This window comes from Chiloscyllium plagiosum, unplaced genomic scaffold (assembly GCF_037043375.1).
Source record: "Chiloscyllium plagiosum isolate Xiang-an unplaced genomic scaffold, Cpla_swu_hap1 HiC_scaffold_24, whole genome shotgun sequence".
NCBI lineage: Eukaryota > Metazoa > Chordata > Chondrichthyes > Orectolobiformes > Hemiscylliidae > Chiloscyllium > Chiloscyllium plagiosum.
In genome coordinates this window covers 4,917,817-4,940,755 of record NW_028270162.1, presented here as the reverse complement: position 1 = coordinate 4,940,755, position 22,939 = coordinate 4,917,817, and the positions used below count along the sequence as shown (strand labels likewise).

General features: G+C 48.6%; 1 protein-coding gene across 2 annotated transcripts in view; it reads right to left on the bottom strand.

The window, feature by feature from the left end:
• mmp17a (matrix metallopeptidase 17a) overlaps window positions 1–19,116 on the bottom strand; it is a 110,731-nt gene extending 91,615 nt beyond the window's left edge. Inside the window, exon 1 of one of the 2 annotated variants that reach the window (XM_087999857.1) lies at window positions 18,756–19,116. In XM_087999857.1, coding sequence (XP_087855983.1) covers window positions 18,756–18,851 — 96 coding nt within the window. In that variant the 5' untranslated portion in view covers window positions 18,852–19,116. Of the gene's footprint in view, window positions 1–18,675 lie in introns of both variants that reach the window. The other variant, XM_087999858.1, reaches the window with a different exon arrangement.
• Window positions 19,117–22,939: the final 3,823 nt, after the last annotated feature.

The following is a 22,939-nucleotide window of genomic DNA, read 5'->3' as shown; positions in this document are numbered from 1 at the left end:
GAGCCTTACTTCAGTTGTTGGTAAAGTGCTGGAAAAGGTTATAAGAGATAGGATTTACAATCATCTAGAAAAAAATAATTTGATTAGGGATAGTCAGCACAGTTTTGTGAAGGATAGGTCGTGCCTCACAAACCTTATTGAGTTCTTTGAGAAGGTGACCAAACAGGTAGATGAGAGTAAACCAGTTGATGTGGTGTATATGGATTTCAGCAAGGCGTTCAATAAGGATCCCCACAGTAGGCTATTGTACAAAATGCAGAGGAATGGGATTGTGGGAGATATAGCAGTTTGGATCAGTAATTGGCTTGCTGAAAGAAGACAGAGGGTGGTGGTTGATGGGAACTGTTCATCCTGGAGTCCAGTTACCAGTGGTGTACTGCAAGGATCGGTGTTGGGTCCACTGCTGTTCGTCATTTTTATAAACGACCTGGATGAGGGCGTAGAAGGGTGGGTTAGTAAATTTGCAGACGACACTAAGGAAGTGGAGTTGTGGACAGTGACAAAGGATGTTGTAGGTTACAGAGAGACATAGATAAGCTGCAGAGCTGGGCTGAGAGGTGGCAAATGGAGTTTAATGCGGACAAGTGTGAGGTGATTCATTTTGGTCGGAGTAACCGGAATGCAAAGTACTGGGCTAATGGTAAGATCCTTGGTAGTGTTGATGAGCAGAGAGATCTCGGTGTCCAGGTAAACAGACCCTTGAAAGTTGCCATCCAGGTTGACAGGGTTGTTAAGAAGGTGTACAGTGTTTTAGCTTTTATTAATAGAGGGATCAGGTTCCGGAACCATGAGGTTATGCTACAGCTGTACAAAACTCTAGTGCGGCCGCACTTGGAGTATTGTGTACAGTTCTGGTCACCACATTATAAGAAGGATGTGGAAGCTTTGGAAAGGGTGCAGAGGAGATTTACTAGGATGTTGCCTGGTATGGAGGGAAGGTCTTACGAGGAAAGGCTGAGGGACTTGAGGCTGTTTTCGTTAGAGAGACGAAGGTTGAGAGGTGACTTAATAGAGTCATATAAGATAATCAGAGGGTTAGATAGGGTGGACAGGGAGAGCCTTTTTCCAAGAATGGTGATGGCGAGCACGAGGGGGCATAGCTTTAAATTGAGGGGTGATAGATATAGGACAGATGTCAAAGGTAATTTCTTTACTCAGGGAGTAGTAAGGGTATGGAATGCTTTGCCTGCAATGGTCGTAGATTTGCCAACTTTAAGTACAGTTAAGTCGTCATTGGGCAAGCATGTGGAATAGTGTAGGTTAGATGGGCTTCAGATTGGTATGACAGGTCGACGCAACATCGAGGGCTGAAGGGCCTGTACTGCGCTGTAATGTTCTATGTTCTTTGTAAGTGGGGATGTTCACCGATAATTGTACAATGTTCAGCACCATACACGACTCCTCAGATACTGACGCAATCCATGTTCAAATATAACAAGATCTGGACAATATCAAGGTTTGATATGGCAAGTGGCAAGTAACATTCATTCCACACAAATGTCAGGCAATGACCATCTCCAAGAGACAACCTAACCACCACCTTGCCCGGTTACAGGAAGGACATTATCAAATTAGGAAGGGTGCAGAAAAGATTTACAAGGATCTTATTGGGACTGTAGGGTTTGAGTTATAAGGAGAGGTTAGAAGGTGCTGTCTGAGGATCTTTGGTGAATTACTGCAGTGCATCTTGTAGATATTACAAGCTGCTGTTACTGAGCGTCGGTGGAGGTGGGAGTGGATGTTTGTGCCTATGAGGTCAATCAAGCAGCGGCTGCTTTGTCCTGGATGGTGTTGAGCTTTTTGAGTGGTGCTGGAGCTGCCCCCAACTCAGGGAAGTGCAGTGTAAGAGGTTGAGGGATGACCTTATCGAGATTTATAAAATCATAAGAGGCATAGATAAGGTGAATAGTAAGGGTATTTTCAAAACTAAAGGGCATAGTTTTAAGGTGAGAGGAGAACGGGATCTGTTGGGCAACATTTTTGCACAGAGGCTGGTTTGTGTGTGGAATGAACTGCCAGAAGAAATGGTAGATGCAGGTACAATTACAACACTTAAAAGTCATTCAGACAGGTACATGAATAGGAAAGGTTTAGAGGGACACGGGCCAAGCGCAGGTAAATGGGACTAGTTTAGTTTGGGAAATGTTAGCGTGGACAGATTGGACCAAAGGGTCTGTTTCCATGCTGTGTGACTCTATGATAAATGGTAATATCATCACTGAATCCCTCATTGTCAACATCCTGGGGGTTACCATCGACCAGAAACTCTACTGGATTTGCCTTATAGACACAAACTCATCTCCAAATTCCAACTGCCGCCGGGACATTAACCGCCTCAACCTGTCTACCCCCCTCCCCCACTCCAAACCTCTCACCCTCACAACGTGCAGCCCTCCAATCCCTCTGCTCCAATCCTGACCTCACCATCAAGCCAGCGGATAAAGGGGGCGCAGTGGTAGTCTGGCGCACTGACCTCAACACCGCTGAAGCCAAATGCCAACTCGAGGACACCTCTTCCTACCGCCCCCTCGACCATGACCCCACCCCCCATCACCAAACCAGCATCTCCCAGACCATACAGAACCTCATCACCTCAGGAGACCTCCCACCCACAGCTTCCAACCTCATAGTCCGGGAACCCCGCACTGCCCGGTTCTACCTCCTTCCCAAGATCCACAAGTCTGACCACCCTGGCCGACCCATTGTCTCAGCATGCTCCTGCCCCACTGAACTCATTTCTACCTACCTCGTCATTGTCCTATCTCCCCTAGTCCAGGAACTCCCCACATACATTCGAGACACCACCCACGCCCTCCACCTCCTCCAAGACTTCTGTTTCCCCGGCCCCCAATGCATCATCTTCACCATGGATATCCAATCCCTCTACACCTCCATACGCCATGACCAGGGCCTCCAAGCCCTCCGTTTCTTACTCTCCAGACGTCCCAACGGTACCCTTCCACTGACACCCTCATTCGTTTGGCTGAGCTGGTCCTCACCCTTAACAATTTCTCCTTTGAATCCTCCCACTTCCTCCAGACCAAAGGGGTAGCCATGGGCACACTTATGGGCCCCAGCTATGCCTGTCTCTTTGCTGGCTATGTAGAGCAGTTGATCTTCCGTAATTACACTGGCACCACTCCCCACCTCTTCCACCGCTACATTGATGACTGCATTGGCGCCACCCCGTGCTCCCGTGAGGAGGTTGAGCAATTCATCAACTTCACCAACACATTCCACCCTGACCTTAAATTTACCTGGACCATCTCTGATAGCTCCCTCCCCTTCCTGGACCTCTCAATCTCCATTAATGACAACCGACTTGGCACTGACATGTTTTACAAACCCACCGACTCCCACAGCTACCTGGATTACACCTCTTCCCACCCTACCTCCTGCAAAAATGCCATCCTGTATTCCCAATTCCTCCGCCTCCGCCGTATCTGCTCCCAGGAGGACCAGTTCCACCACAGAACACACCAGATGGCCTCCTTCTTTAGAGACTGCAATTTCCCTTCCCACGTGGTTAAAGATGCCCTCCAACGCATCTCGTCCACATCCCGCACCTCCGCCCTCAGACCCCACCCCCTCCAACCGTAACAAGGACAGAACGCCCCTGGTGCTCACCTTCCACCCTACCAACCTTCGCATAAACCAAATCATCCGCCGACATTTCCGCCACCTCCAAACAGACCCCACCACCAGGAATATATTTTCCTCTCCACCCCTTTCTGCCTTCCGCAAAGACCGTTCCCTCCGTGACTACCTCGTCAGGTCCACGCCTCCCTACAACCCACCCTCCCATCCTGGCACTTTCCCCTGCCACCGCAGGAACTGTAAAACCTGTGCCTACACCTCCTCCCTCACCTCTATCCAAGGCCCTAAAGGAGCCTTCCACATCCATCAAAGTTTTACTTGCACATCCACTAATATCATTTATTGTATCCGTTGCTCCCGGTGCGGTCTCCTCTACACTGGGGAGACTGGGCGCCTCCTAGCAGAGCGCTTTAGGGAACATCTCCGGGACACCCGCACCAATCAACCACACCGCCTTGTGGCCCAACATTTCAACTCCCCTCCCACTCTGCCGAGAACATGGAGGTCCTGGGCCTCCTTCACCGCCGCTCCCTCACCACCAGACGCCTGGAGGAAGAACGCCTCATCTTCCGCCTCGGAACACTTCAACCCCAGGGCATCAATGTGGACTTCAACAGTTTCCTCATTTCCCCTTCCCCCACCTCACCCTAGTTCCAAACTTCCAGCTCAGCACTGTCCCCATGACTTGTCCGGACTTGTCCTACCTGCCTATCTCCTTTTCCACCTATCCACTCCACCCTCTCCTCTCTGACCTATCACCTTCATCCCCTCCCCCACTCACCTATTGTACTCTATGCTACTTTCTCCCCACCCCCACCCTCCTCTAGCTTATCTCTCCACGCTCCAGGCTCACTGCCTTTATTCCTGATGAAGAGCTTTTGCCCGAAACGTCGATTTCAAAGCTCCTCGGATGCTGCCTGAACTGCTGTGCTCTTCCAGCACCACTGATCCAGAATCCAAATTCTAAGAGCTGGGTTTCAGTTCTCCCCTCTGTAACTGGACCCTAAATTTCCTGACACACAGACCGCAGTCAGTAAGAATAGGCGACAACATCTCCTCCACCATAACTCTCAGAACCAGTGTCCCTCCAAGGCTGTGTACTCAGCCCCCTCCTTATGAACCCATGGCTGTGTGGCCAAATTCCATCCCAACTCCATTTACAAGTTTGATGACAACAGCAGTGTTGTAGGTTGGATCTCAAACAACGATGATACAGAAGACGGGAAAGAGATTGGATGTTTATTGGCAAAACGAAGGAGTGGACTTCAGGAAGCTGAGTGGAGGACATGCCCCCTGTCTGTATCAATGGTGCTGAGGGGGAGATGGTCGAGAGCATCAGGTTCCTGGGAGTGATGATCACCAACAATCTGTCCTGGTCTACCCATGTCAATGTGATGGTCATGAAAGCACATCAACATCTCTACTTACTCAGGAGGCTAAGGACATTCAGCGTGTCTATAAGGACTATAATTTTTATAGATAGAGTCATAGAGATGGACAGCATGGAAACAGACCCTTCGGTCCAACCCGTCCGTGCCGACCAGATATCCCAACCCAATCTAGTCCCACCTGCCAGCACTTGGCCCATATCCCTCCAAACCCTTCCTATTCATATACCCATCCAAATGCCTCTTAAATGTTGCAATTGTACCAGCCTCCATCACTTCCTCTGGCAGTTCATTCCATACATGTACCACCCTCTGCATGAAAACGTTGCCCGAAGATCTCTTTTATATCTTTCCCCTCTCACCCTAAACCTATGCCCTCTAGTTCTGGACTCCCCCATCCCAGGGAAAAGACTTTGCCTATTTATCCCATCCATACCCCATATGCACCATAGAAAGCATCCAATGTGTATGCATCACAGCAAGGTATGGCAACTGCTCTTCCCAAGACTGAAAGAAACTACAGAGGGTCATGAATACAGCCCATTCCAGCACACAACCCAACCTTCCATCCACTAACTCCATCTATATTTCTCGCTGCCTCAAGAAAACAACCAACATCATCAAAGACCCCTACCATCCCTGTTACACTCTCTTCCACCCTCTTCCATTGGGCAAAAGATATAAAAGTTTGAAAACATGTATGATCAGATTCAAGAACAGCTTCTTCCCCGTTGTTATCAGACTTTTGAACAGACCTCTCAAATGTTAATGTTGATATCTCTCTCTCTCTCTCTCTCTCTCTCTCTCTGTGCACCTTTGCTGCTGCTGTAACACTGTATCCTGCCCTCTGTTCTGCTAGCCTGATACACTTTCTTGGGTTTGATCTCCTGTATAGCACGCAAAGCAACATTTTTCACAGTATCTCACTGATTAGAGCCAGTATTTTCACCTTAAATAGACACTGATAGTGTTGCAGTTTAATGTCTGTGACAACAATAAAATCAATCAATCAATCAGTGGCTTGAAGAGCAGGTCAGAGGCTAGGAATACTGCAACGAGTAACTCACCTCCTGCCTCCCAAAGCCTGTCCACCATCTACAAGACACAAGTCAGAAGTGTGATGGAATACTCCCCACTTGCCTGAGTTGGGGGCAGCTCCAACAACACTCAAGGAGCTTAACACCAACCAGGACAAAGCAGCCCCCGCTTGATTGGCCCCACATGCACAAACACCCACTCCCTCCACCACCGATGCTCAGTAGCAGCCGTGTGTAATATCTACAAGATGCACTGCAGAAATTCACCAAAAATCCTCAGAGAGCCACTTCCAAACCCACGACCACTTCCATCTAGAAGGACAAGGGCAGCAGATACATGAAGAAAGTGAGGACTGCAGATGCTGGAGACCAGAGTCGAAAAGTGTGGTGCTGGAAAACACAGCTGGTCAGGGAGCGTCTGAGGAGCAGGCGAATCAATGTTTCGGTCAGGAAGGGCTTATGCCTGAAATACTGATTCTCCTGCTCCTTGGATGCTGCCCCACTAGCTGTGCTTTTCCAGCACCATACTCTTTGACAGCAGATACATGGGAACACCATCCCCTGCAAGTTCCCTTCAAGCCCCTCATCTATCCTGACTTGGAAATATATTGCTGTTCCTTCACTGTTGTTCAGTCAAAATCCTGGAATTCCCTCCCTCAGGGCATTGTGGGTCTACCCACAGTACATGGACTGCAGCGGTTCAAGAAGGCAGCTCACCCCCACCTTCTCAAGGGGGCAACTAGGGATGGGCAATAAATGCTGGGCCCAGCCAGCGATGCCCATGTCTCAGGAATGAGCTGAAAAAATTGTGACAACAATTTGCAACTGTAAAGCATCTATAAAATTGTAATATATTCCAAGATGATTCAAGGGGAAGTCAACAAAAATTCAGCAATGAATCCATATAAAATTATAGTCAGGCAGTTAACCGAAACATTGGTCAAAGATTTTAACCGTGTTTGAAAGGAGGAGGCAGAATTATAACCACCAATAAGTTTGGTGAAGGAAACTGTAGATGTCAGGATCAGATGAATGCAGACATTGTGGACAATTATAGGGAGTTATGTGGGCGGCAAAAATAACTCATGGACATTAAACTGCAACACGCTCAGCATCACTTTAGAGTGAAAATACTGGCTCTAATCAGTCAGATGTGATTGCAGATTAAAACAAACATGGAGCGATTAATAAGTGACGTAAATTAATCCCTGTACTAAGAGATTATGGTCTTGTGATGAGTTAGAAACATATTAAAAAAAGGTTAGATTATCTGTTGCATTACCAACTGTTATTGAGCAGGAAATGAAGGGGTATCAACAAATTTGCAGCTAAAGGGAAAGTGATAATTTTGAAGAGGATGAAACAGATAAAGCAAGAAACAACTTGAAGAAGTATTTGCATTTTACAAACCGTTTCACACCCTCAATATGTCTCAAAGTGCTTTACAGCTAATTTGCACACAGCAAGTTCCCACATGCAGTAACATGGAAATGAAAACGTAATCCTGTCTTTGAGTGATGATTGAAGGGGTAAACATTAGTCAGGACACAGGGAGAATTTCTGCAATTTTCTCCAGATGTGATTGGAATTTGGCGATCACATGAGGGAGAGGTAGGGCCTCCAGACACACTCAGGAATACACACACAGACATTCACATATACACACAGACACACACACACACACACACAGATACACACACACACAGGCATTCACATATACACACAGACACACACACACACACACAGATACACACACACAGACACACACACACACAGACACACATACACACAGACACACACACACAGACATTCACATATACACACAGACACACCACACACAGAGATAAACACACACACACAGGTATACACACACACACACAGACACAGATACACACACAGGCATTCACATATACACACACAGACACAGACACACATACACACACGCATTTACATATACACACAGACACATACACACACAGACATACACATACAGATACACACACAGGCATTCACATATACACACAGACACACACTCACATATATACACACTCACACACACACACAGATACACACACAGGCATTCACATATACATATAGACACACACACACAGATATAAACACACATGCATTCACATATATACACACACAGATACACACACACCCACACACACACACACACACACTGATACATATACAGGCATTCACATATACACACAGACACACATACACTCACACACACACAGATACACACACAGGCATTCACATATACACACAGACACGCACACAGAAACACACAGACACACACACAGACACACACACTCACACACACACAGACACATACACAGACACAAACACACACACACACACACAAACACACACACATGTCCAAACAGATGTTTTCTGGAAATGAAACATATACGAAGAAAGATAAAACAGAAACACGTCACTTCATACAGGCCTGAGGATTGATCGCTAAAACCATTGCAGGCTTAAAGAATTCTTCACTATGAAGAAGGGTCATTGGACGGGAAACATTATTTCTGTTTCTCTCTCCACAGATGCTGCCAGAGTTTCTCCAGCCATTTCTGTTTCTTTTGTTTCTGAGGGATTCTTCCTCACTTCATTTTGCACAATGGAGAGAGAATGTTCCTGGCTTCCCAGCTCCATCTCTTGCCAGTTCCAGACACAGAATAAAAGGAACAATGGTCCCATTGTGTCCCACAAACTGGGGGAAATGCATGATGTCTAGGCAGCATTCCAGCTACGATCACCTCCTTTTATTTTGAGTTTATTTGAAATCCCATTTTCATGTCATTTTATAGATTTTACATTGAAACAGCGAGGGATGATCTCTCATCCAGGAAAGCCAATCATATTTGGAGTCACTCCACCAAACAATGGCATCATTTCCATCTCAGCTTGGCCAGAAAGCACAAAGGAAGTCACTGGACGTGTCCCAACTGGTATAGGGCACCTTGACCAGTCTGTGCCAGCACACACTGGCTGCAAATGTCAGCCTGTGTTATGACAGCCTCAAACAATGTGTGCCTTGGACAGAAATGGAGATGCTGGTTGGACTTGGTGCAGGGAGTTAGTCACGTAGTGGAGGATGGTGCAGGGAGTGAGTCTCGGAGTGGAGGATGGTGCAGGGAGTGACTCCCAGAGTGGGGGATGGTGCAGGGAGTGAGTCCCAGAGTGGAGGATGGTGCAGGGAGTGAGTCCCAGAGGGGAAGATGGTGGAGGGAGTGAGTCCCAGAGTGGAGGATGGTGCAGGGAGTGAGTCCCAGAGGGGAGGATGGTGCAGGAAGTGAGTCCCAGAGTGGAGGATGGTGCAGGGAGTGAGTCCCAGAGGGGAGCATGGTGCAGGGAGTGAGTCCTAGAGTGGAGGATGGTGCAGGGAGTGAGTCCCAGAGTGGAGGATGGTGCAGGGAGTGAGTCCCAGAGCGGAGAATGGTGCAGGGAGTGAGTCTCGGAGCAGAAGATGGTGCAGGGAGTGAGTCCCAGAGTGGAGGATGGTGCAGGGAGTGAGTCTCGTGGTGGAGGATGGTGCAGGGAGTGAGTCCCAGATCAGAGGATGGTGCAGGGAGTGAGTCCCAGAGCAGAGGATGGTGCAGGGAGTGAGTCCCAGAGTGGAGGATGGTGCAGTGAGTGAGTCTCAGAGTGGAGGATGGTGCAGGGAGTGAGTCCTAGAACGGAGAATGGTGCAGGGAGTGAATCTCGGAGTGGAGGATGGTGCAGGGAGTGAGTCCCAGAGTGGAGGATAGTGCAGGGAGTGAGTCTCGGAGTGGAGGATGGTGCAGGGAGTGAGTCTCGAAGTGGAGGATGGTGCAGGGAGTGAGTCTCGGAGTGGAGGATGGTGCAGGGAGTGAGTCCCAGATCAGAGGATGGTGCAGGGAGTGAGTCCCAGAGCAGAGGATGGTGCAGGGAGTGTGTCCCAGAGGGGAGGATGGTGCAAGGAGTGAGTCCCAGAGGGGAGGATGGTGCAGGGAGTGAGTCCCAGAGCAGAGGATGGTGCAGGGAGTGAGTCTCGGAGTGGAGGATGGTGCAGGGAGTGAGTCTCGTAGTGGAGAATGGTGCAGGGAGTGAGTCCCAGAGTGGAGGATAGTGCAGGGAGTGAGTCTCGGAGTGGAGGATTGTGCAGGGAGTGAGTCCCAGAGTGGAGGATAGTGCAGGGAGTGAGTCTCGGAGTGGAGGATGGTGCAGGGAGTGAGTCCCAGAGTGGAGGATGGTGCAGGGAATGAGTCTCGGAGTGGAGGATGGTGCAGGAAGTGAGTCCCACAGCGAGGGATGGTGCAGGGAGTGAGTTTCGGATTGGTGGATGGTGCTGGGAGTGAGTCGCAGAGCGGGGGATGGTGCAGGGAGTGAGTCCCAGAGTGGAGGATGGTGCAGGGAGTGAGTCCCAAAGCAGAGGATGGTGCAGAGAGTGAGTGCCAGAGTGGAGGATGGTGCAGGGAGTGAGTCTCGGAGTGGAGGATGGTGCAGGGAGTTAGTCGCAGAGCGGGGGATGGTGCAGGGAGTGAGTCCCAGAGTGGAGGATGGTGCGGGGAGTGAGTCTCGTAGTGGAGGATGGTGCAGGGAGTGAGTCTCGTAGAGGAGGATGGTGCAGGGAGTGAGTCCCAGAGCGGAGGATAGTGCAGGGAGTGAGTCCCAGAGCGGAGGATGGTGCAGGGAGTGAGACCCAGAGTGGGGGATGGTGCAGGGAGTGAGTCCCAGAGCGGAGGATGGTGCAGGGAGTGAGTCTCGAAGTGGAGGATGGTGCAGGGAGTGAGTCTCGAAGTGGAGGATGGTGCAGGGAGTGAGTCCCAGAGCGGTGGATGGTGCAGGGATTGAGTCCTAGAGCGGAGGATGGTGCAGGGAGTGAGTCTCGGAGTGGAGGATGGTGCAGGGAGTGAGTCTCGTAGTGGAGGATGGTGCAGGGAGTGAGTCCCAGAGTGGAGGATGGTGCAGGGAGTGAGTCTCGTAGTGGAGGATGGTGCAGGGAGTGAGTCTCGGAGTGGAGGATGGTGCAGGGAGTGAGTCTCGTAGTGGAGGATGGTGCAGGGAGTGAGTCTCGGAGTGGAGGATGGTGCAGGGAGTGAGTCTCGTAGTGGGGGATGGTGCAGTGAGTGAGTCTCGTAGTGGAGGATGGTGCAGGGAGTGAGTCTCGAAGTGGAGGATGGTGCAGGGAGTGAGTCCCAGAGCGGAGGATGGTGCAGGGAGTGACTCTCGAAGTGGAGGATGGTGCAGGGAGTGAGTCTCGTAGTGGAGGATGGTGCAGGGAGTGAGTCCCAGAGTGGAGGATGGTGCAGGGAGTGAGTCTCGTAGTGGAGGATGGTGCAGGGAGTGAGTCTCGTAGTGGAGGATGGTGCAGGGAGTGAGTCGCAGAGCGGGGGATGGTGCAGGAAATGAATCCCAGAGTGGAGGATGGTGCAGGGAGTGAGTCTCGGAGTGGAGGATGGTGCAGGGAGTGAGTCTCGGAGTGGAGGATGGTGCAGGGAGTGAGTCGCAGAGCGGGGGATGGTGCAGGGAGTGAGTCCCAGAGTGGAGGATGGTGCAGGGAGTGAGTCCCGGAGCGGAGGATGGTGCAGGGAGTGAGTCTCGGAGTGGAGAATGGTGCAGGGAGTGAGTCCTGGAGCAGAGGATGGTGCAGGGAGTGAGTCTCGGAGTGGAGGATGGTGCAGGGAGTGATTCCTGGAGCGGAGGATGGTGCAGGGAGTGAGTCCAGGAGCGGAGGATGGTGCAGGGAGTGAGTCCTGGAGCAGAGGATGGTGCAGGGAATGATTCCTGGAGCAGAGGATGGTGCAAGGAGTGAGTCTCGGAGTGGAGGATGGTGCAGGGAGTGAGTCTCGGAGCGGGGAATGGTGCAGGGAGTGAGTCCTGGAGTAAACCTCTCTGGTGCACCTGAGAGCTGTTGTGATGCGGGGTGGAGGTTTGGAGCTGTGCGGGGATGTTTGTTGGACTGGGTCTGGCGCTGACGGTTAGACTGAGGGGAAGCCCCTGTACTAAGCTATTGCAATGTAATGTTCATGTATAAATAGTTTATGTGACTGTCATGCCTATCCTTTGAACTATGTTTTATTTCTAACTTATACTATGAATCACTGTGAAATAATGCAAAAGGTCTGTACTGAGGTACCTGGGCCTAGGTTCGCGCCATAAGAGGAGGAATTGAAAAACTTTTCACAGTACACCTGTACTTCTGGACTTGAGTACATGTGACAATAAAGGATATTCTAATCCTAAGGGATATTCACTGGCCTACAACTGATCCTCAAACTCTTTCCTTATCCCAAGGACTCTGCCTCCCACCTCTTAGGAAGAGGGAAGGAGGGTAAAAATGGTGGATAATCCAGGAAAATGCTTCTGGAAACTTATTCATGGCTTTTCGATGTCACTGACAGGGTCAGCAGTGGCTGCTGTTCCTAATTGCCCCTTGAACTGATTGATTGCCTAATAGCCATTTCAGAGGGCAGTAAAGAGTCAACCTTATTGCTGTGAGTCTGGAATCACATGTAGGCCAGACCAGGGAAGGATTTCCTTCCCTAAAGGACATTAGGAAACAGATGGGTTTTTAACAACAACTGATGATAGATCAACACTAAGACTAGTTTTCAATCACAAAATTTTATGAATTGAATTTGAATTCCAGCATCTGTCACGGCGGGATTTTAACACACCCCCTCAGAGGGTGTGCCCAAGTCCCTGGATTATGAGTTCAGTTACAAGACCAGGACAGGACACTACCTTCACATCACTCCCAGCCCTAGCCTTCATTCGGTCAGCCATGACCAATCAGTACGCTCTGTCACTGTGTGGCCAATTCTCAACTAAAGGATTCAAAAGAACTGCAGATGCTGTCAGTCAGAAAGAAAGACAGAAATTGCTGGAAAAGCTCAGTAGGTCTGGCAGCATCTGTGGAGAGAAATCATTGTTAACGTTTCGGGTCAAGCAACCCTTCCTCAGAACCAGCCAATTCTCAAATCTTGACTTTACAATGTAGAAAGATTGACTTTCTGAGAGTCTGCGCCAGGGAGGGGGAATGAGGTGATTAGAAGAACAGTAATGGACAGATAAATCACGGAGAACAAGAGAGCAGCAGGAAGGTGGGAGTGAGACTGCTGGGTTCAGCTATTGAATGTTACATCGATTAGTGGCAATGCTTTACTCAATGTTCGCCATCGTAGGTTTAATCAAGCCAGGTCCTTGCACAGAAAGTCACAGTTGCACTGGAAAAGGTGCTCTTTTCTCTCCTTACAGATGCTACCAGACCTGCTGAGATTTTCCAGCATTTTCTCTTTTGAACATGGGGAGGTTCCCGCTTTAGGGGAACACCACAAACTAGAGGCTGGTGGGCATCTAGATGAGGACTTCAACAGCTTCCTCATTTCCCCTTCCCCCACCTCATCCTAGTTTCAAACTTCGAGCTCCACACTGTCCCCATGACTTGTCCGGACTTGTCCGACCTGCCTAGCTCCTTTTCCATCTATCCACTCCACCCTCTCCTCCCTGACCTATCACCTTTCTCCCCACCCCCACCCTCCTCTAGCTTATCTCTCCACGCTTCAGGCTCTCTGCCTTTATTCCTGATGAAGGGCTTTTGCCTGAAACGTCGATTTTGCTGCTCGTCGGATGCTGCCTGAATTGCTGTGCTCTTCCAGCACCACTGATCCAGAATCGGGCATCTAGATGAGGCAGTTCCTAATAAAACTAATCAAGAATTCAGAAAAATAAACTTTATAACCCCTAGAGTGGGATGAATGTGGAATTCACGGCCCCAGAGGGTGCTCCAAGTGATTGGAATGACTAAGTCCTACCAGACAAAAGTGAGGACTGCAGATGCTGGAGACCAGACTCTAGATTAGAATGATGCTGGAAAAGCACAGCAGGTCAGGCAGCATCTGAGGAAAAGCCTCATTCCTGATGAAGGGCTTTTGCCCGAAATGTCAATTTTCCTGCTCCTCGGATGCTGCCTGGCCTGCCGTGCTTTTCCAGCACCAGTCTGATCTAGATTAATTCCTACCAGACTTTAGGGCTGCAGTTCTTGCGAGAGAGAGAGATGACTGGGGGTGGTTTAACCTGATGGTCATTGCGCCTTACCCCAAGAGTGGGTGAGGTTGAGAAGATACGGCCTTCATGGTAACCTCAGCTAGCGTAGGAATTGTAGCCATGCTGTTGCTGGCACTCTGCAGTGTAAAATTGCCCATAGTGTCCAGGGATGTGCAGGCTAGGTGGATTAGCCATGAGGGATGCAGGGTTATGAGGGACAGGGTAGGATGTTGTTTAGAGGGTCAGTGTGGACTCAATGGGCTGAATGGCCTGCTTCCACACTGTAGGGATTCTATGCTTGTATGAAACCAGCCAACTGAGCTAACTGACCCCCTGACAGTTAAGGAATATCTTGATAAACACAAGGGAGCAAGGAATCAAAGGTTATAATCACAGGCTGAGATGGAAACAGGTTGGGGTGGGAGGGTGGAGCACAGACACCAGCATGGAGATGTTGGGCTGAATGGTCTGTTCTGATGCTATAAAGTGCATTGTGTTTCCCTGTCAAAGAGTCGACAACCCCCCCAGGGACTGAGAAGAAGCATTCCCATGAAAGAATGCTCTGATATTCTGATACGAGTCACACAGATCCTTCACACGGTGTTGAAATTTAGAATTTTAGCAGCTTTTGCTCACAGTCTCCCTTAAAGGGTTTTCGATCAGACTATTAAGCCTGGGTCTACATTTGTACTTTCATTCCTGATGAAGGGCTTTTGATTTTCCTGCTCCTTGGATGCTGCCTGACCTGCTGTGCTTTTCCAGAACCATTCTAATCTAGACTCTGATCTCCAGTATCTGCAGTACCCACTTCCTCCTAGACTTTGTACTTTCCCACTTTAAAGAATTCTCAACATTCATCAGCACCATGACCCACCTGCCCCAATGGAAAGGGAGTTACTGATACAAAACATCCTTTTGGAGTGAGGTTGAAGTTGGCACAGGGGGCTCAGACTCCTCAGGGTAGGCCGACCAATTAATTCAATTGCACATATCCAGGGGGTTGTGAGCAGTCAAACAAAGTTCATCCAATTACAGATCCGAGTGCAGCTCCCTCAGAGATTTCAAATTCAACATTGCAATATGAATTCAAAGCAACTCCCTGACTTCAGTAAGATTTTAAAAGGAAGAGTTGCACTGCACAATTAGAGGAATGGAGCACATTGGCTGCTGACTGAGTCAAACATATATAATACTTATAGACCCTGCATGCTGTTAAGCATGAGACCATTTTTAAAATGAAAGTAGCATCAAACAGACTTGCTGGGAAGAACAGTCATTATCTTCAGTGTTAGATAAAGCACCGCATAACACTGCAATATTTGATTTCCAAGTTTGGATCTCACACCAGTCACTGACTTCTGAGCAAAATAATATCATTGCTCGTTCCTCTTGCAGCTTTACTCTGTTAGTGGCAGGCTTATAATTAGGTTTGTAAAGCAGCGAATGTAATCTGGAGATCAAACTCATGATATGTCTTACTGTATTGAAGACCATGCTGATGATTTAACAGCATTTCAAAGAGAAATTAATTAAGATCTTTTGTTTTCAGAGCAAATCACACATTTAGGTCAAAGATTTGAGGATTCCTGAGTCAACAGATATGAAGCTGGAAAAAAACGTAGACTTTCCTGTTCCTTGGATGCTGCCTGACCTGCTGTGCTTTTCCAGCAACACTCTAATCTTGACTCCAGCATCTGTAATACTCACTTTTGTCTAGCTTCCAACATCTGCAGTCATTACCGTCTCCATACCATTTCGGGATTCCTGATCCACTGCTGAGAGCTGGAGGATAATCTACACTGCTCCTAGGCGAGATGTCAAACCAAGGTCCCAATCACCTCTTTACATGTAAGTAAAGCTTCCTGTTAACCAAATTACTGCTCAGTCACATCTTAAAAACACTGTCTTGGAACAACATTGTGTAAGATGTTGTTGCTATTTCTCTAATACCACTAGGAGGTGCAATTGAGTTATAATTTTAGCGATGAATAGACATGATTGAATTTTCCCCAGTGTGCAATTTACATGGGGATCACTGACATCGGTCTAACAGCCTAGAGGGTTCAAGAGATCCCGTCAATTTTACATCATCCAAATTTGTTGTAAAGAAATCAGAGATTACGGAAATCTGCTGCTCAAGAGCAGAAATTTTTCAATATCCAAATTAAAAAGGGGAAAAATTCTCCCAAACATACACAAGTAAAAACTGTATGAAATTCATGAATATACAAACAAAAAAAATGAGGAGGCCACTCAGCCCTTTGACCCTGCTACACCATTCAATAAGGTCTCAGCTGGTCTGATGTTAATCTCAGTTTTACATTCCTGCATATCCCCAGTAATCTTTCATCCTCTTGGGAATCAAAGATCTATCTCCCTCTGTCTTAAAATATTCAAAGTTTCTGCATCCACTGACATTTGAGGAAGGGAATTCCAAAGACTTAGAAAAAAAAGTTTCCTCATCTCTGTTTTAAATGGGCGGCACCTTATTTTTTTAACAGTGACGCCTTATTTTAGATTCTTCCACAAGGGGGAACATCCTTTTACACATTCACCCGGTCAATCCTCCTCAGGGTCTTAGGTGTTCCAACTCAGTTCTCTCTGACTCTTCTGAACTCCAGAGCCTGGCCCATGGTCCTGGCCTGTCAGGTCATTTCCTCAAAAGGTAACTCATTCATTCCAGGTATTAGTCAAGTAAACCTTCTCTGAATTGCTTCTAATGCATTAACATCCTTCTGTAAGTATGGTGACCAGTATTGCACATAGCACTCCAGATGTAATAGCAGTGGGAGAGGGGGCAGAAGGAGATTTACCAGGATGTTACCTGTGCTGGAGAGTTTCACTGATGGAGAGAGATTGGGCAGACTGGGTTGTTTTCCTTGGAGCAGAGGGGGCTGTGGGGGAAATGATTGAGATGGAGAACATGATGAGAGGCATGGACAGGGTAGACAGGAAGAATCCTTTCCCCTTGGTGGAGGGATCAGTGAGCAAGTGGCAGAGATTGAAGGGAAGGGTTGAGGTTTCGAGGGAATGTGAGGAAAAATGTTTTCACCCAGAGGGTGGTGGGAATCCAGAACTCACTGCCTGTAAGGGTGGGGGAGGCAGAAACTCTCAGAACATTGAAGAATTACTTAGATATGCATTTGCAAAGCCAAGGCTATGGCTGTCTGCTTCTTATACAAAGGCTACCAGGTTAACCATCAGGGGGAGCTCTGCAACAGCCTCAGTCTCGGAAAGATTAAACAATTATAACGCCTCTATGCAAAGTAAAATCAGATATGGCTGTTTTAAATTAACACAGTGACAAACAGCAATTACTTGTGGCTGTTACAGATATTTCCCCAGAATTGCTGTCTCCCCTCACCAGCTGGTGCTAAAATTGGGACCACATCTATACAAACACATTGGTTATCTTTGAAGACAGCCACTGTCTGAAAGGCTTCTGAAACTGCACCAAGATCCACGAATGAAAGTGCTTTGAGTATTTACAGCCAGCAGAAAGTCCACTGAGTCAAATGTATACATACCTAGACTGCATGCAGTGTCCTCTTCAGCAGATTGTGTACACAGTCAACAGAATGTGTCACAGCCAGTGGAGTGGGTACACAGTCAAGTGCAGTGTGTACACAGCCAGCAGAATATGTACACAGCCAGTGCAAGGTGTACACAGCCAGCAGAATGTGTACATAGCCAGCAAAATGTGTACACAGCCAGTGGAGTGTGTACACAGCCAGCAAAATGTGTACACAGCCAGCAGAGTGTGTACACAGCCAGCAGAGTGTGTACACAGCCAGTGCAATGTATACATAGCCAGTGGAATGTGTACATAGCCAGTGGAGTGTGTACACAGCCAGTGCAATGTATACATAGCCAGTGGAATGTGTACATAGCCAGTGGAGTGTGTACACAGCCAGTGCAATGTGTACACAGTCAGTGGAGTGTGTACACAGCAAGTAGAGTGTGTACAAAGCCAGTGCAATGTGTACACAGCCAGCAGAATGTGTACACAGCCAGCAGACCAGAAAAGAGCTGGAACATTCTCCCTCCAAGTGTGTGTATGCTGTCAGGATTTCAGCTGTAGCTTCAAGATTGTTCAAAAATGTTTCAGTTAAAAAGAAACCAAAGGTCACATTACAATTCATGACACTCTGACTGAGAACCAAAGAGTTGCCAATTTATCCCAGCCCCAGGGACTGGGCAGAATGCAGTCAGGCCATATTCCAGTCAGATCAGATACTGCAGATCAAAGCACTGCACCTACCCAGAGCACACAGTGGGCACTGACCATGGGGTTGGCAACGAGGCAGGGGGTGGGGTGAGACAGCCGGGGGGGATGAGGACAGGGGGAGTTGGTGATGCTCCATGTTAATCCCAGTGCTGTGTCTGCCCTGAACCAGGCAGGTCCCTGTATGGAGAGGGAGAGCAAGTTGCCAGAGTCAAACTCAGCCAGTCCAGGGCAGATAGCGGATCAGGATCAGCAAAGCTGACCATTCTCAGCGGAGTTTACCTTTCGCTTTGTTATAGAAAACATCGCTCCATGTACCAGCCCCCAGCACCCATTCAGTGTCTCAGTGTCACATTTTTAAAGAATTAATTCGCAGCCAGAAAACGCCTGAACTGAATCTTACCCGAATAAGCCCACAATCCAAACCCTAGGATTGATTTTTGGTGCTGTGGAGCTGTTGTATACGGGAAAAGCCATACTCACAATGCCCAGGACTGTCTCCTCACTGGGGGCTGGTGCTGACTGGGTTCCGAGGTAAGACATTAGCAGCAGCAGCGCTGACAGCACCATCTCTGACATGGTTCAGCCCCGGCTGCAGATCCAACAGGTCCCTCGGTGTGAAAACCTCTCTCTCTTCCTGGGATTCTCAGCGTCTGCTGATGTTGAATAAAGGATTCCGTTCCCAATGAATCTGCAATCTCCCAGCTCCTCACCAACTCTACTGCATCTCATCCCCAGCTTCTGTGGTGAAATTAACCCGGACCCGAATGAAGTAAACAGCTAGCGCAGGAATAAATAAACTTCTGATTTCTATTCCGCTTCCTTCTGATTTGTGCAGAGCGAGGTAACAGTGTCCGGGGTTCTCTCTCCCTCTCTCACACACACAAAGCAGCTGACAGTCCCGCTCACTCATTCCATCTGCGCAGAAAATAAATCGAATTAGCCACACGGCTACTCTGCATTCGACTGGAACCAGCCCAGAGTACAGCAGCCAACTCGGCGGCCGAACAGCCGCTGCAGCCCCGCCCCACTCCCGGATTTTAAGTCTTCCTTCAGTCAGTTCCTCAGCCACCCCTCAGTCTGGACATCTTTCTCCTTGAAAAAGGAAGATGAAGATGGTTGGAGACTCCCCTGATCTTCCCCATTCCCTGATCTTCGCTAACCCCTGATCTTCCCTATCCCTGATCTTCCCCATTCCCTGATCTTCGCTAACCCCTGATATTCCCTAACCCCTGATCTTCCCTATCCCCTGATCTTCCCTATCCCTGATCTTCCCCATTCCCTGATCTTCCCCATTCCCTGACCTTTGCTAACCCCTGATCTTCCCTAACCCCTGATCTTCCCTATCCCTGATCTTCCCCATTCCCTGATCTTCCCTATCCCTAATCTTCCATATCCCCTGATCTGCCCTAACCCCCAATCTTCCTTATCCCCCGATCTTCCTTATCCCTGATCTTCCATATCCCCGGATCTTCCTTTTCCCTGATCTTCCCTATCCCCAGATCTTCCCTATTCCCTGATCTTCACTATCCCCGGATCTTCCCTATCCCCTGATCTTCACTATCCTCTGATCTTCCCTATTCTTTGATCTTCCCTATTCCCTGATCTTCACTATCCCCAATCGTCCATATCCCCTGATCTTCCCTATCCCCAATCTTCCCTAACCCACGATCTTCCCTATTCCCAGATCTTCCTTATTCCTGATCTTCACTATACCTGATCTTCCCTAACCCCTGATCTTCTCAATCCCTGATCTTCCATATCCCCGGATCTTCCTTTTCCCTGATCTACCCTATCCCCAGATCTTCCCTATTCCCTGATCTTCACTATCCTCGGATCTTCCCTATCCCCTGATCTTCCCTATCCCCTGATCTTCGCTATCCCCTGATCTTCCCTATTCTTTGATCTTCCCTATTCTCTGATTTTCACTATCCCCAATTGTCCATATCCCCTGATCTTCCCTATCCCCAATCTTCCCTAACCCACAATCTTCCCTATCCCCAGATCTTCCCTATCCCTGATCTTCACTATCCCTGATCTTCCCTAACCCCTGATCTTCTCAATCCCTGATCTTCCCTATCCCCTGATCTTCCCTAACCCCTGATCTTCTCAATCCCTGATCTTCCCTATCCCCTGATCTTCCCTAACCCCTGATCTTCCCTAACCCCTGATCTTCCCTATCCCCTTATCTTCACTATCCCCTGATCTTCCATATCCCTGATCTTTCCTAACCCCTCATCTTCACGATCTCCTGATCTTCCCTAACCCCTGATCTTCCCTATCCCTGACCTTCCCTAACCCCTTATCTTACCTATTCCTTGATCTTCCCTATCCCCAATCTTCCCTATCCCCTGATCTTTCCCTTCCCTTGATCTTCCCTAACCCCTGACCTTCCCCAATCCCTGATTTTCCCTATCCCCTGATTTTCCCTATCCCCTGATCTTCCCTATCCCCTTATCTCCCTAACCCCTGATTTTCCCTATCCCCTGATCTTCCCTATCCCCTAATCTCCCTAACCCCTGATCTTCCCTATCCCCTGATCTTCTCTAAGCCCTGACCTTCCCTAACCCATGGTCTTCCATATCCCCTAATCTTCCCTAATCCCTGATTTTCCCTATCCCTTGATCTTCCCTAGCCCCTGATCTTCACTATCCCCTGATCTTCCCTAATCCCGGTCTCCCCTATACCCTGATCTTCCCGATGCCTGATCTTCCCTATCCCTGATCTTCACTATCCCCTAATCTTCCCTATTTCCTGATCTTGCCTAACCCCTGATCTTCCCTATCCCCGATCATCCCTATCCCTTGATTTTCTCTATTCCCTGATCTTGACTATCCCCAGATCTTCCCTATCCCTTGATCTTCCCTAACCCCTGATCTTCCCTCAGCCCTGATTTTCCATATCCCTGATCTTCCCTATCCCTGATCTTCCCTAATCCCTGACCTTCCCTATTTCTTGATCTTCCCTATCCCCTGATCTTCCCTAACCCCTGATCTTTCCCTTCCCAAGATCCCTATCCCCTGATCTTCCCTAAGGTCTGATCTTCCCTAATCCCTGATCTTCCCTATCCCCAATCTTCCATATCCCCTGATCTTCCCTAATCCCTGATTTTCCCTATCCCTTGATCTTCCCTAGCCCCTGATCTTCACTATCCCCTGGTCTTCCCTAATCCCGGTCTCCCCAATACCCTGATCTTCCCGATGCCTGATCTTCCCTATCCCTGATCTTCACTATCCCCTAATCTTCCCTATTTCCTGATCTTGCCTAACCCCTGATCTTCCCTATCCCCGATCATCCCTATCCCCTGATTTTCTCTATTCCCTGATTTTGACTATCCCCTGATCTTCCCTATCCCTTGATCTTCCCTAACCCCTGATCTTCCCTCAGCCCTGATTTTCCATATCCCTGATCTTCCCTATCCCTGATCTTCCCTATCCCCTGATCTTCCCTAACCCCTGATCTTCCCTATCCCCTGATCTTTCCCTTCCCAAGATCCCTAACCCCTGATATTCCCTAATCCCCGATTTTCCCTATCCCCTGATCTTCCCTAAGGTCTGATCTTCCCTAATCCCTGATCTTCCCTATCCCCGATCTTCTCTATCCACTGATCTTCCCTATCCCTTGATCTTCACTATCCCTTGATCATCCCTATCTCCTGATTTTCCTTATTCCCTGATCTTCCCTAACCCCTTATCTTCTGTAACCCCTGATCTTCTCTATCCCCTGATCTTCCCTAACCCCTGTTCTTCCCTATACCCTGATCTTCCCTATCCTTTGATCTTGCCTAACTTCTCTTCACTATCCCCTGATTTTCTCTATCCCCTGATCTTCCCTATCCCCTGGTCATCCCTAACCCCTGGTCTTCCCTATACCCTGATCACCCCTATCTCCTGATTTTCCTTATTCCCTGATCTTCACTATGCCCTGATCTTCCCTATCCCTTGATCTTCCATAACTCCTGATCTTCCCTAAGCCCTGATATTCCCTAATCCCTGATCTTCACTATCCCCTGATCTTCCCTAACCTCGGTCTACCCTATACCCTGATCTTCCCAATGCCTGATCTTCCCTATCCCTGATCTACACTATCCCCTAATCTTCCCTATTCCCTGATCTTCCCTAACTTCTGGCCTTCCCTATCCCCTGATAATCCCTATCCCCTGATTTTCCCTATTCCCTGATCTTCACTATCCCCTAATCTTCCTTATCCCTTGATCTTTCCTAACCCCTGATCTTCCCTATCCCCTGATCTTCCCGATACCTGATCTTCCCTATCCCTGATCTTCCCCATCCCCTGATCTTCCCTATCCCCTGATCTTCCCTATCCCTTGATCTTCACTATCCCTTGATCATCCCTATCCTCTGATTTTCCTTATTCCCCGATCTTCCCTAACTCCTGATCTTCCCTATCTCCTGATCTGCTCTATCCCTGATCTTCCCTAACCCCTCGTCTTCCCTATCCCCTGATTTTCACTATCCCCTGATCTTCCCTATCCCTTGATCTCCCCTATTCCCTGATCTTTCCTAACCCCTGATCTTCCCCATCCCCTGATCTTCCCTATCCCCTGATCTTCCCCATCCCCTGATCTTCCCCATCCCCTGATCTTCCCCATCACCGATCTTCCCCAACCCCTGATCTTCCCTATCCCCTGACCTTCCCTAACCCCT